The sequence below is a fragment of the Phodopus roborovskii genome, unplaced genomic scaffold (assembly GCF_943737965.1).
Source record: "Phodopus roborovskii unplaced genomic scaffold, PHOROB, whole genome shotgun sequence".
Classification (NCBI taxonomy): Eukaryota; Metazoa; Chordata; class Mammalia; order Rodentia; family Cricetidae; genus Phodopus; species Phodopus roborovskii.
This window is the reverse complement of record NW_026126418.1, coordinates 73,491,217-73,503,591: the sequence shown is the minus strand read 5'-3', so window position 1 is coordinate 73,503,591 and position 12,375 is coordinate 73,491,217. Positions and strand designations below refer to the sequence as shown.

General features: G+C 50.5%; 2 protein-coding genes across 2 annotated transcripts in view; both read right to left on the bottom strand.

Annotated features, from left to right (window-relative positions):
* Positions 1 to 1,783: 1,783 nt before the first annotated feature.
* Positions 1,784 to 4,426, bottom strand: Dpm2 (dolichyl-phosphate mannosyltransferase subunit 2, regulatory). Its single transcript, XM_051185198.1, has 4 exons — positions 4,355 to 4,426; positions 3,973 to 4,062; positions 2,949 to 3,051; positions 1,784 to 2,378 (listed from the first exon to the last, which is right to left on the bottom strand). Exons 1-4 carry the CDS (start codon positions 4,355 to 4,357, stop codon positions 2,320 to 2,322), a joined length of 255 nt encoding a protein of 84 aa, XP_051041155.1. The 5' UTR covers positions 4,358 to 4,426; the 3' UTR covers positions 1,784 to 2,319.
* A 1,305-nt stretch (positions 4,427 to 5,731) lies between these two features.
* Positions 5,732 to 12,375, bottom strand: part of Eeig1 (estrogen-induced osteoclastogenesis regulator 1) — a 31,640-nt gene continuing 24,996 nt past the window's right edge. Inside the window, exons 5-11 of the mRNA XM_051185197.1 lie at positions 12,028 to 12,074; positions 11,738 to 11,895; positions 10,001 to 10,105; positions 9,705 to 9,921; positions 9,152 to 9,273; positions 9,002 to 9,071; positions 5,732 to 8,141 (exon numbers count right to left, since the gene is read on the bottom strand). Coding sequence (XP_051041154.1) covers positions 8,096 to 8,141; positions 9,002 to 9,071; positions 9,152 to 9,273; positions 9,705 to 9,921; positions 10,001 to 10,105; positions 11,738 to 11,895; positions 12,028 to 12,074 — 765 coding nt within the window. The 3' untranslated portion in view covers positions 5,732 to 8,095. The remainder of the gene's footprint in view (positions 8,142 to 9,001; positions 9,072 to 9,151; positions 9,274 to 9,704; positions 9,922 to 10,000; positions 10,106 to 11,737; positions 11,896 to 12,027; positions 12,075 to 12,375) is intronic.

The following is a 12,375-nucleotide window of genomic DNA, read 5'->3' as shown; positions in this document are numbered from 1 at the left end:
CCTAAATCGTGTTTCTTGGGTCTTTGTAGACATGAAATTCCCATTGACTGTCTCTCAGGTGAAGAAACTAAAAGCATAGAAAGAAGTGACTACCACCAGGTCTTATAGAAGTAGGCACTCTTCGGTGTGATTTGAAGCACCCACGGGGAGGGGGGCAGAGCGGTGCCAGACTCCAGAGATTTCATAGTGAGCTAGCTGGAGAGACACAGCTGCTAGCCTGATCTTTTAAAGGTATAGACAGGATGATGTCACCCTTGTATTTCCAGTGACTTTCCTTGGCAGTGGAACAGAATTCAAACTCCTCACATGGCCCAGGCTGCCCTACTCTAGACTTGACTCCAAACACCTGCCTGCCCTGAGCCTCAGCTGCAAGCTTCCAACTCTAGGTATTCCCCCTCCCTGGGCTCCCTAGTAAAGTTCTGACTGGACTTTTACTTGCCTTGATCCTTCTTGCCACTTTGCAGGACTCTATGCAGTTGCCCCTCACTCTGGATCACATGACCTTTATTCTCAACACCCTTGACATGAGCAGAGATTGTCTTGCTCATGTATTGGTTTATTACATCAAACCTCCTAAAATGGGAGTGCCGCCAGGGCAGGACCTCAGTTCCTGCCTCAGTGCCCAGCATGAACTGGTGCTTAAGAGGCAGGTGTGGATTGGAATGGTGGGATTAGGGGGTGCAGAGGGACTTGACGAATTCCCTACAAGTAAGAGACCACAGTGGCTGTAGGAATTAGAGACAGTCCCTGTCATGAAGGGCCTTGGGATGGGGGAGGCACAACCCAGAGGGGAGCTAGAAGTGAAGAGAAAGATGTTTAGATATGCTGGCTTAAAAATGTTTATTCCTCTTCAAAATTGTGTGTGTGCGTGTGGCATCTAGAAGTGCTAAGAGCTCTGGAGCTGGAATTGCAGTTGGCTGAAATCACTTAATGTGGGTGCTAGGGCTGAACTCTGGTCCTCTGGAATAGCTGCTAACACATCTCTCCAACCCAATATGTATTTTTGAGAAGCAAGCAGAAGCCAGAGTGGTAGGGAAAGTGCAATGCAGAGACCCTCACTCTTGTTTTAGGAAGAGATGGTAGCTTTGTATCCAAAAGGGGCTGCAGAGGGTATGAACAAAGGACAGTACAGTTGTGTAGATGAGAGATGGGGGAAGAGAGTCAGGGTGAGGGACACAAGCTTAAGCTTCTAGAGAAGTACCCCAGGGTCCCCTTAAGAACTAAACGAGAAGCTAGGGATGTGTCTTAGTAGGAAGGATGATTGCCTAGTAAGCATGAAGCCTTAGGTTCAAGTCCCAGGTTTGGTGTTCCAACCTTGGATTCCCAGCCCTCGGGAAATGGAGACAGAAAAGAACAGAAGTATAAGGTCATCCTCAGACACATAGTTTAGTGCCAGCCTGGGCTACATAAGACCTTAAAAGGTGTGCTAGGCAGCTGGGCATTGGTGGCCCACACCTTTAGTCCCAGCACTCGGGAGGCAGAGGCAGTCAGATCTCTGTGATTCCAAAGCCAGCGTGGTCTACAGAACTAGTTCCAGGACAGGCTCCAAAGCAATACAGAGAAACCCTGTCTGAAAAAACCAAAAAAAAAAAAAAAAAAAAAAGTACTATGCTTCCGTTGACTCCCCAACTGTGACTTTTACCCAATCAGGACCATAAGTGTTCCAGTTCCTGCTTTACCCTGTGTCTAGCATAGGGACAGCACAGAGGTAGGACCTGTGGTACCCTCATTGCACAACTAGGCAAATCTGAACCTCCTCCAGACAGTCTTCCTGAAGCAAGGGTGGCAGAGACAACACCAACATGATCAACATTTATTTGTAAGTTTTTCCAAACAGGTCAATTGGGATCTGTGGTTTGTCAGTCTTCCCCTAGGGTTTTTCTGGGTCCAGAGGTCCTCATGGAGTCTGAACAGTGTCAGACTCAGAAGAGCTGCCATGTGAAGAGACAGGTTGGCTGCACACAACCATGGAGCCTGATGCACCTATCAGCACATGGCAGGAGGAAAACAGGCAAGAGAGCAGAACCCTGTGGGAGTGGCAGGGAGCTTGACTGCCTGAGGCGGACAGGACCAGCAATGTTCAGACCCTGAGCCCGTAGCGGTGAGGGAGAGGTTTCGCGATCCACCTTCCTCTTGGCTTCTGGAAGGACGAATAAGAGAGGAGAGGGCTCCAGTTTGTCATCAGTTGGGCTGTAAGCAGCCCCAGCTCCCAAAGAGGGCTGCAGCACAGCCGGGCTGACTGTCTAGCAGGGTGTGACCCTTGGTCCCTTTCCTGGAGGAGATATGGAGAAGGCTGGTATCCTCATCCCTGCTGGACCCTCACTGAGCCTTCTTGGTCACCCTTCGGCTCTTCAGCATCACGTAGGTGATAAACAACCCTGGAATACACAGAGCAAAAGGGCTGGGAGGACCAGAGTGAAGGCTGGACAGCCAGGGCTCCCAAACACACTCCATGCAGGCACCTTCAAGGTCACTCCTTAAGCTGCACGGCCACTCATCACCGAGTGGATGCATGCTTTGCTGAGTGCTTCAGATTTCATGGGGAATGATCTGCCCACCCATGCACTCACATATCTGCCCTCCCACCTGCCAGCACCCATCCCATCATCCAGCACCCGAACCACTCTTCTAGCACGAGCTCAGTGTCACTCCTGCGCTAGCGCTTATAATGCTGTGATGACAAGAGGGTAGGTGGCTGAGGTGCGGAGAGTGAAGATGAAGCTGGGACAGGAAAAGGGAGACGTTCCCTTACTGCCCCAAGAACCTGAAGTACTGGCACAAGCAGAGAGAGGGGTTTCTGCTTGTAGCCTTTAAGGAGGAAGAGGAAAACCCCAGGGAGAGTTGGGGACAAGGAGCTTCTATGAACGCCAAGTGCCAAGATGAGAGTGGCTGGCCTTCCAGACACCCTGCCCCCACAATCAAGGGACTTTTGGAGAATGGAGACTTACCCACAAATAGGAGCAACAGGAGGCCCGTGGCCAGTGGAATGAGGACAGCATAGGCACGAGGCAGGAAGTACTTGTGGATGACATGCTGGCTGTCAATGAAGGGCTGGCACCAAGGCCAAGAGCTCTGGTGAGCACTACTCATCTTATCCAGTCCAATGAGAGCCATCCCACCTACTCTGTCCAATGGGCTGAGCCCACTGGGCCCTGAGGACCTGCCTTGATAGCATCCCAAGCCTAGCAAACAATTTATGAGGTTCCCAACCTTCGCTCTTCTAGGTGTATGTATTTTGACTATCTCAGTCAGGTAGCTTTGAACTACTGCCTTAGCCTGAGTACTGGAAACCATTCCTTTTGTTTTCTGAGGCAGGGTCTCATGACATAGCTCTGGAACTTGCTATGTAGACCACGATGGGCTCACAGAGACCCACCTTCCTCTGTTTTCTGAATGCAGAAATTCTAGGTCTTTTTAAATTATTTTATTTTTTGATTATACATACGTGCAGATGTACCTCATCCAAGCCCTGGATCTCCTGGATGTAGCCATGTGGGTGCTGGGAATTGAACCCCAATCCTCTAGAGGAGCAGCCATTGCTCTTAACCAATGAGCTATCTCTCCAGTCCTCCTAACTTTTTTCTCTAAAAGATATCAAGTACTGCAAGATTCCCCCTTTCAAACACAATGCACTTTTAAGCAATAACTAACAGAATTTCCCACATTAAAAAAAAAAAAAGCCTCAAGGTGTTAATAAAATCTACTGGCGATTGCTACACCCAGGAGGAGCTGGCTAACCTTACAGTGCAGCAGTTGAGAGGCTGTACCCTTCTTCCCGGATCTCAGCCTCATCTGTACAATGCAGGCACCATCAGCAACCACAGTGGAGATTTCGTGAAATTAGGGCAGGCCAAGCATCCAGCACAGTGCCTGGCATGTGAATGCTGCTTAACTCGTGTTAGGAGTCAGCTTGTTAAGAGATCCAGGGCAGGATAAAGGTGAGCTTGGGTGGGGGTGGGGGAGGACACCTACCAAAAGAATCACCCAAGTGGTGTAGTAGGTGAAGATGATCAGGCTAACAGCGACGAGGCCAAATCCCACTACTTGGTCTGTCCCGGTGGCCTGTAGAAAAAGGAAGGCTCAGCTGGTGAGACGACTCTACGTGGGAGTGCACTAATGCAGGGTCTGCGCAGCCAGTTCACACTTGAAGCTTCTCATTCATTCAACAGCTGTAGTCGGGGGCTGACTGTGGCTCTCAGGTTTAGGGGACCGCGAAGAGTCCCGTGTCACCTGTCCACAAAGCGGTCGGGTACGCAATCCGGGTTCGGAAATCTCAACCCCCAACTCCAAAGGAAACTCCGAGCCTGACCCTTGATATCCCCCAAATCACAGAGGTACCGCACTGCAGGCTCACCATGTCCCCAGCGTTTCGCAGGAGCAACAGGACACATCCGGTTCTTAATTCAGTACTTTCCGGCTTGTAAATCGAGAGTGGCACTCCGGGAGTTGTAGTCTTGGACCAGTCCAAGATGGACGTATGGGCACGGTTCCCCACCCCGCTTTGCATGTCGGGAAATGTAGTTTCTAAAGGCAGCTGTGTGGCTGGGGACTCAAGACTTCCCGGTCTTTGTGACTACAGCACTGTCAGGCCCTCCCCAACAATAATCCTCTTTTAAACATCACACAGCAGTGTCTCAAGCCAGAGAGAGACATATCCCAGGGTTGGAAGTTCTTTTTTTTTTTTTTTTCTCTCTCTCTTCCTTCACGTAGGAAAAGACAGTGAAGCAGACACCCGAATTTAAATTCTCTATTTCCTGGTCTTGAAATTGTTGGTGGAACAGGTTGTAGGATGATCATCATTGGCCTAGGAGATGTGTGGTCTGACAAGGCAGCACCTATGAGGAGTTCCACTGGCAGAGAGAAATGATACTCCCTCATACTGGCTGGTTTCCTTGCCTACTGCCCACTTCCAGGTTTGAGTGTGCCCAAAGCAGCAGCTACCTCTTTGTGCGACCCCCGCCAGTTTCTTTGATGATTAGCACCCCAAGTTCAGAGTGCCTAAGGAGTGGGTAAGTCCGCAGCATGGAGTGGGGCTCCATACCAAAGCAGCTTTTTGGTTTTGTTTCTCAAGACAGGGTTTCTCTGTGTAATAGTCCTGGAACTTGCTTTGTAGACCAGGCTGCCCTCTAACTCAAGGACACACCTGCTCTTCCTCCAGAGTGCTGGGATCAAAGATGTATGGCACCACTGCCCAACTTTTTGTTTATTTTGTTTTTCCAGATAGGGTTTTAGCTTTGGAGCCTGTCCTGCCTGGAACTCACTCTGTAGACCAGAACTGGTCTCGAAATTGCAGAGATCCATCTGTCTCTGCCTCCCCAGTGCTGAGATTAAAGGTGTGTGCCACCACTGCCTGACCAACTTCCCCTCCCCGCAACATCTTCAGTTGTATTTGTGAGGAGTGGGCATGTGCAAAGATCAGAGAACATAGCTGGGTGGTGGTGGCACACACCTTTAACCCCAGAACTCAGAAGGCAGAAGCAGGTAGACAGCCAGGTCTACACCGAGAAACCCAGTCCAGGGGACAAGGATGTTTATTTTTAAGGGTGTAAGGATTATGACTGGGGGCAGGACTGGAAAACCCTGGCCTCCTGAACTTTCCCCAGCATGTTACCACACACACACACACACACACACACACACACACACACACACACACACACCCCTTCTGTACTGGTTCCCAAGAGAACATGGTAATGAGATAATTAAAAAAAAAACACACACACAACAAAACTAACAAAAACATCAACATTTAATACCCTCAACAAACACTGACACTAGGCTGATTTCCCCGTATGACATTTATATCCTACTGTAAGCCAAGACAGAGATACAAACAGCCCGTGGAATGGGGAGCAGCGGTAACATTGTTAGAAAGGAGGGAGTAAAACAAAAGCAAATACTCCTCCCCAGTCACCTCACCACAGAGGAAGACCCGCCTTCCTCCTCCTGCCAGACTGTGCAGTGTGATCAGTTGTAGGGGTAGCCAAAAAGAACCCTAAAAATATGTGGATCTTTATATCTCCCTAGTAGAAATATTAAACTGTCTTTCAAGAGGGTTCCAAACTGGTATTGCATAGACCAATTCCTTTCCAAAAATATCTCTTAACATATCCTATCTCTGTATGTAGAACTGGAAGTTCAGGTGCTCTGGGTATCCTGTGGGAATCACTGAGCTCAAGAGGACCCTTAGGCTGAAGACAGGCTCTTAGTCTCCAGCCCCACCAATGTTTATTTGGTTGTGGCCATGTTTTTCAGCACAGTGCCTACAACAGGTGAGTGTGGCAGGAGTGACCATCTGGTTCACACCTTGGTTTGGGTTTGGAGGAGTCCTTCCTGATAGTACCAACTGCTTTGTGTTGGAGCCCTGGAATTCTGAACCAGACCAAAATTGACTGGGCAAAGTCATAGACAAGCAAGACTAGTGGTATCTCCATCTTCTAGGGGTCATCTCACCTAGAAGCAGAGCTGCTAGCATCCCTTAAGTGCCAGGTACCTGCTGGAAAGGAAAGGATGCTCTGAGCTGAGCAGAACCTTCTCTAGCCATGCTATGCCTTGTCCAGGCAATACCTTCTGACATTCAATTTCCAAGAGCCACCAGGTGTTTAAAACAATGTCAACAAAATCCCTAGAAATTCTCAGGTCCCAACACCAGGGAGTTCTAAAACCACAGCTCCAACTTGCTAGCTAAGGAAGACAGAAACTGGGCAAGGAACCTCCCGACCTGGGGAGTCCAGCTATCCCACCCCCCCAATAGAACCTGTCCCATACCGCCCTGTCCCCAGCCCTGCTGAGATGCAGGTGGAGTGGTGAATAGAGGCACCTACCTCCCCTTGCTGGGGGGAGGAGGGAATACAGAACTGTGAACTCAGGAGGAAAAGGAAAACACCTAAATGGAGCTAAGGAAACGCCAGCCTGCTGGGTTGATACAAAATGAGTGAAGCTTAAAGGGGTGAGAGTTTATCCAGGGCAGAATGGCAGCCAGTGCCCTCCTTTAAGCAAAGTACAGGACAGACAAAAAGTGCTGGGGTTGGGGCTCTATCAAGAAGGTGGGAAGTAAGGGGAAGGCCTGGGTAGGGCAGGGCACAGGACCAGACTCCCCAGGGAAAGCATGCCCCTTGCCCAGAGAAGGGCTGAGGCTTATCTGGCAGTAAGCCAGCTCCAGTCCATCTAGTCACAGCCCACCTGGCTGACTGCCTCTCCAGCCTGGAACCCAGCCCAGGCCTGCTGACATGAGAGCAGAAGGAAGAGGCCTTCGCTTACCCAGCACAGCTGGGCCCCACCCTTCCTTTCCTGCAGGAAGGCCAGCTGCTCAGGTCCCAGCCCTGGGCAGATGGCACCATGATGCTCAGGCCTTTCTAGGTTCTAGTCTTGGGTCTGAGCTGGGGATAATTAGAGGGAAGGGACAATGCCACGTTCCAGCCAGGCTACTGTACCCTAGGTTTGGTTGCACAGCAGACAGCACCCAGGGGTACTGGAGACGGGCAAGGGCCAATGGCTGTGCTGGGGACAAGCATGTGCAAAGTGCAGGCTACAGAGCAGCAGAACATTTGATGAGGGAGGTGGGGTGTGAGGTCTCGGCTCCTAGGAGAAGGCTGCCAGCAGGTCTCCTCAGGATATAAAGGACAGCTGAAGCACTAAGCAGAGAGTCAAAAGTGGCAGGACTCTGGGGGTGGTCCAGCTCCTGAAGGGCAAGGGCAAAGGAGCAAGAGCTTTGTTAGCCTGGCTGAAGCTGTTGCTCCTGAAGTAAGTGAGTCTGGGAGGGGAGGCAGCCACAAGCACCCCAACATGAAGGAGTAGCTGTGTATCCTTTGCTGGGCCCATGTCCTCTCTAGTCTGAGCATGCCTGGCCAGCTCCATCTTGCCTCATTTTCTAGTGGTTGAGGATAATATTCACAGTGGCACCCAGGACCAGCGGTTCCAGGGTGGATGGAAAGACAATGGAATGATGCTCTGGGGGGCTGGTGTGGCTAGAGTACGATGAGGCACAAATGCAATGCAGAGCAGATCTGAAAGGCAGGTTCCTGCTCCTCTAGGAACGCTGCTGGCCTGGGTGGCAGAGACGGCAGGGTCCTTCTTCAGCCGGGCACCTGGTCCCTCAATGGCTCTCAATCACGACTGGCTCATAGACTCCAGAGGAGACTCTGCAGGGGACAGAAAGGTGAGCTTATTCCCTTTGATGGGGCAGTGACTGAGCATTCCCCCTGAGCTAGGCCCTTGTGGGTGCATCCCATACGATCACAGCTACCAGTCTCTTACAGACTGGATGAAACTGACAGCCCCAATGATGTTTAGTCATTTGCTCAGGGTGACAGAAACAGTACCAGAGTCAGTGGGAGCACCAGCTATGCCTGATCCCCTCTGGATATCAACTGTGTACACACCTGGATGTACCACCCTGGCAAGGAGGGACTGTTCTGTGTCATTTGACAAATGAAGAAACAGGTTTGGAGGGACTGTAAGATTTGTTAAGAAGGCAACAGAAAGTTAAGGGGCTGCATCCACTCTTTTCACTGCCTAAGTCTTGTAGAAATCAGGTTTCTCTTCTTCAATCTCCCAATCTCAGCTTCTCATTTTGCAAGTGGTCTAAGGAGGAATCTTTATCACCTTTGTAAGGAGGTCCCAGTGGCTTCTTGCTCTTCCACTCAGGGCTGTTGTTGAGAGGGTGTTGTAATTTCTAGCCTCAGCCAACAGGGGTCAGCAGAAGAGCACAAGACACCCCATTCACTAAAATTTTTTGAGCCCTGGATGCAGAAGTTCTTAGCTATAAGAACAGAAGGGAAAGCCCTGTATTCTGGACACTACTCTCACTCAAAGGCATGGGGGGGGGGGGGGGCGCAGAAATACTGGAGTTCACAGCACAAAGGCCTGTGGGAAAGAACTTTGAAGACAGTTACCAAGGACTCTGGGGATGGGTGGGTCCAAGGTCATCGGCGACAAAACAGGTGTTCAAAGCCAGGTCCTAGTACCTGCCTTACCACACCACCCTGTCCCCAGCCCCTACCTGTTGGCCAGCTGAATGCCACTCAGTGTGGTGGAGCCATCACGGCTCACAAACAGCCGAAGGTTACTGTCTGTGGGGACACAAGGGAGGTCAGGCTCGTAGTCTCTGAAGACCACCATCACCCCAGCTGGTTTGAAGTGGGTAGCTCACCCTCAGTGTTGCTGCCATCAGTGAAGTCCTGGCTCTGCATGATCTTCTCCACAATGTCATCTGCATCTATGCGAGTATCATCCACCCAGGTTGGATGGCTCTCCACTGAGTCCTTCTTTCGCCTTGGGAGTGAGGGACAGAATGAGACAGGGACAACAACAAGACAAGGGTAACCCCAGCATCTACAGAACTGGAACACTATGCATGCCCCATGTTGCACTTCATTCAGCCCTCCCTTTTTCACCTTCAGGGGCAGGTGCTGATAGACTAGGACTAAGGTTAGGTAACCTGCTTGAAGCCAAACCACATGCATGCAGTGGATCTAAGGCTCAAACAAGGTCTGTAGGATCTACAGACTAATACACAAAACCACAAACAGCAGCACCGGATAAGCAAGGGCTGTGATTTTGCAGTCAGCAATTGGTTAAATCATAACCATTCAACACTCTGAGGTGGGGAATCTGTTTTGTTGTCTCTGTGGTCAGATGCAAAGAAGTATAGGGAGTACAGCAAGTGATCTGTTTACCAGGGAGTCCCAAATAACAGGACTCACCGGAATGAGCGGTCTGACAGATGCAGGGGCCGTGGGGGTCGTGGTGGCTTCTCAGGAGGCCGAGGTGGCTTCTCAGGGGGTCGGTGCTCCCTGTCAATGCCCTCAGGGCCCTCTACAGCCATGCTGAGGCCACCAGAGGTACTGCTACTAGTAGACGTGTTTCTGCGGTGTGTCAAGTCAGACAGGCTGGAGGAGCGAGAGTGCTCAGTGCTGTAACCTGGGGTGACAATATTGGGAAGGTGAATATAAGGGCCAAGGGCTGTGGGAGATCCCAAGTTTGAGGCTTGACCACTCACCAGATAGCTTGGACTGCTGGCTGGCATAGCTGGAGTTTCGGGAATGGCCAGAGTGGAACACTTCCTCAGGACTGGACAGGCTCTGGTCTGGCTCCTCTGGCAGTCCTGGGAAAAGGAGCAAAGTTACTAAGGTGCCACCTCACCCATAAGCCTCCTCTCAACAAGCCTTCCACTCCATTCCACAGACTGAAGATCAAGAGCTAGAGGCAGCAATCTACCTCAGGCCACAGGCTACCCTCAGAACCCAGGTCACCCATTCCACAAGTAGCTGTTGGGACCTTCTTGAGTGCAGTATCTGTTAAAGATCTTTGAGGACAAAGACTGAGACTTGCTATCCACACCATGGTGAGTTGTGTAGAGCAGGGACAGCATCCATGGAAGCCTGATCAGTCTGTGGATTGGGCAAGTCTTTCCCCAGGAGATGGCTTAATACTGAGACCTTTAGGACAACATGGAGGAGAGACAGGAAGCAGCAAGGACAGGACCTTCTAGACACAGGGGACAGCATAATAAAGGCCTTGAAACTGGAATGAACTTGGGTTCACAGGAAAATCTGGGAAAGGAAGAGCAAGCAGGGAGGAGGATGGAAACAACAGACAAGCTATGTTCCAGGTCATTTCAAACCAACTTTCCTGGCACAGATGCGAGAGTGAATAAATATATAACTACACATTCCCTGTTCAAACATAAGAAATTAGGTGGGACCTAGGTATTCTCTGCAAATGCACATATTCCAGCCTTGCCAACCTCCTCCACTCCAGAGATGAGCATGAATACCCAGCTTATAGGCTAGATTCAGGTCTGCCGTATTTCTACCTAAACCAGGCAGGGTGTTTTTTTGTTGTTGTTTTTTTAAATAGGGTCTCACTAGGCAAGTGCCCCAGAACTCATTATATAGCCCCAAGCTGCTCCAACTCAGAGATCCACCTGCCTCTGACTTATAGAATTAAGGGTGTGAACCATCATGCTCAGATTTTTTTTTTAACTTTAAGATAGGGTCCTATGTAATCCAGGTGGATTTGAATTTGCTATGTACATTAAACTTCTGAACTTCTTGCCTCCATCTCCCACACTGAGATTACATGCATGTACCACTCCAGCTCAGATAGATCTCAAGTTCTTAACATGCTCTATGGCAGAACCAGATGCTAAGGCACATGGGCTCTCAAGTGTCACTCTGCTAGGAGAGAACTATTGCCTTTTAGTTTATACAAGGGCAGCATCTATACAGAGATGCCCTGGTCTAGAAAGCTCTCTCTTCTGGGTCCCAGAAAGCGCAATGGTACTGGGAGGCCCCTACTTCTGTACATGCCGAACCAAGGCAGGCAAGAGCGGCAGCACTTAGGGGTTAAAGTCAAGCCCAGTGGTAAGGTCTGTCATAGCTCTCAGAGCTGGAGAGCCACATGTGCCACCTGCTAACTAATCATCTCAAGCCTCCTAGCTTTGAGGCTACTTCTGGGAGGGAGTGTAGGGCTGAGGCCATCATGGTACTCAGGCCATATATATGATGGCAGCAGAAGCATACATCCTCTCCCACCACTCTATCACCCTCTTTTTGAGATAGAGTCCCACTGTGTAGCCCTGGCTAGCCCAGAACCCAGAGATCCTCCTTCCTGTCTGAGCTATGGGAGTAAAGGTGTGCACCACTATGCCTGCACCCTCCTCTTGATAAACATCTTCCTGGGACAGGAAGCTGAAGCCACAGGCAGTGGAGAAATAGGCAGATGAAGATGGTACCTGAACCCAGGATGGTGGGCCGAGCCTTGGGGGGCCGGGACCCAGTCAGAGAACTGGTGCTACCGCTACCACCGATGCTGGTCCCACCACCTTTACAGGTCAGCTGCAGGGATGAGTCCTGACCCGGGATGGAGATGGACTTGGCAGTAGATGGTGGCCTTGGGAGAACAGAGGAGTGTGACTAGGGTACCCTAATCTCAGGATCAGATGGAGACAGGTACCCCAGGGCCTGGAGGAAGCAAGAATCACTCATGGGCCCCATCCCCTCCAATAGCCAGGGTAACACTCACGTCTTAAAACAAGGGTCTCCAGAGAGTAGGAACATGCCAATGGTGACCTATTGGTAGAGTAGAGAAATCAGCACTGGCTGCCAAAATCCAGCCTCTGGGCCCCACCTGCCAACAGTGAACCTCATGTCCTTGTGGAGGACAAAATAGGCAGTCCAGGGGAAGGAGTGACAAGCGCTCACTTGCCACCTACCACCTGAGTGCAGCTAGTCAGCACCTGCAATTATACATTATAAATGGACTGTGAGTTCCAGGGGCCACATTTACTCACACCTGCCTTCCCAGGTGTGTAAGAACAGAACCTAAAGTTGGGGAACAGCGCTCAAGGAGCCCCACAAGGAGTAGGGGATA

Coding starts and splice junctions, on each gene's coding strand:
- Dpm2 (XM_051185198.1), bottom strand. Junction 3,052..3,972: donor CCACTTGGGTGATTCTTTTG/GTAGGTGTCCTC, acceptor CCTTGGTGCCAG/CCCTTCATTGACAGCCAGCA. Junction 2,379..2,948: donor CCTGTTGCTCCTATTTGTGG/GTAAGTCTCCAT, acceptor TGTGTATTCCAG/GGTTGTTTATCACCTACGTG.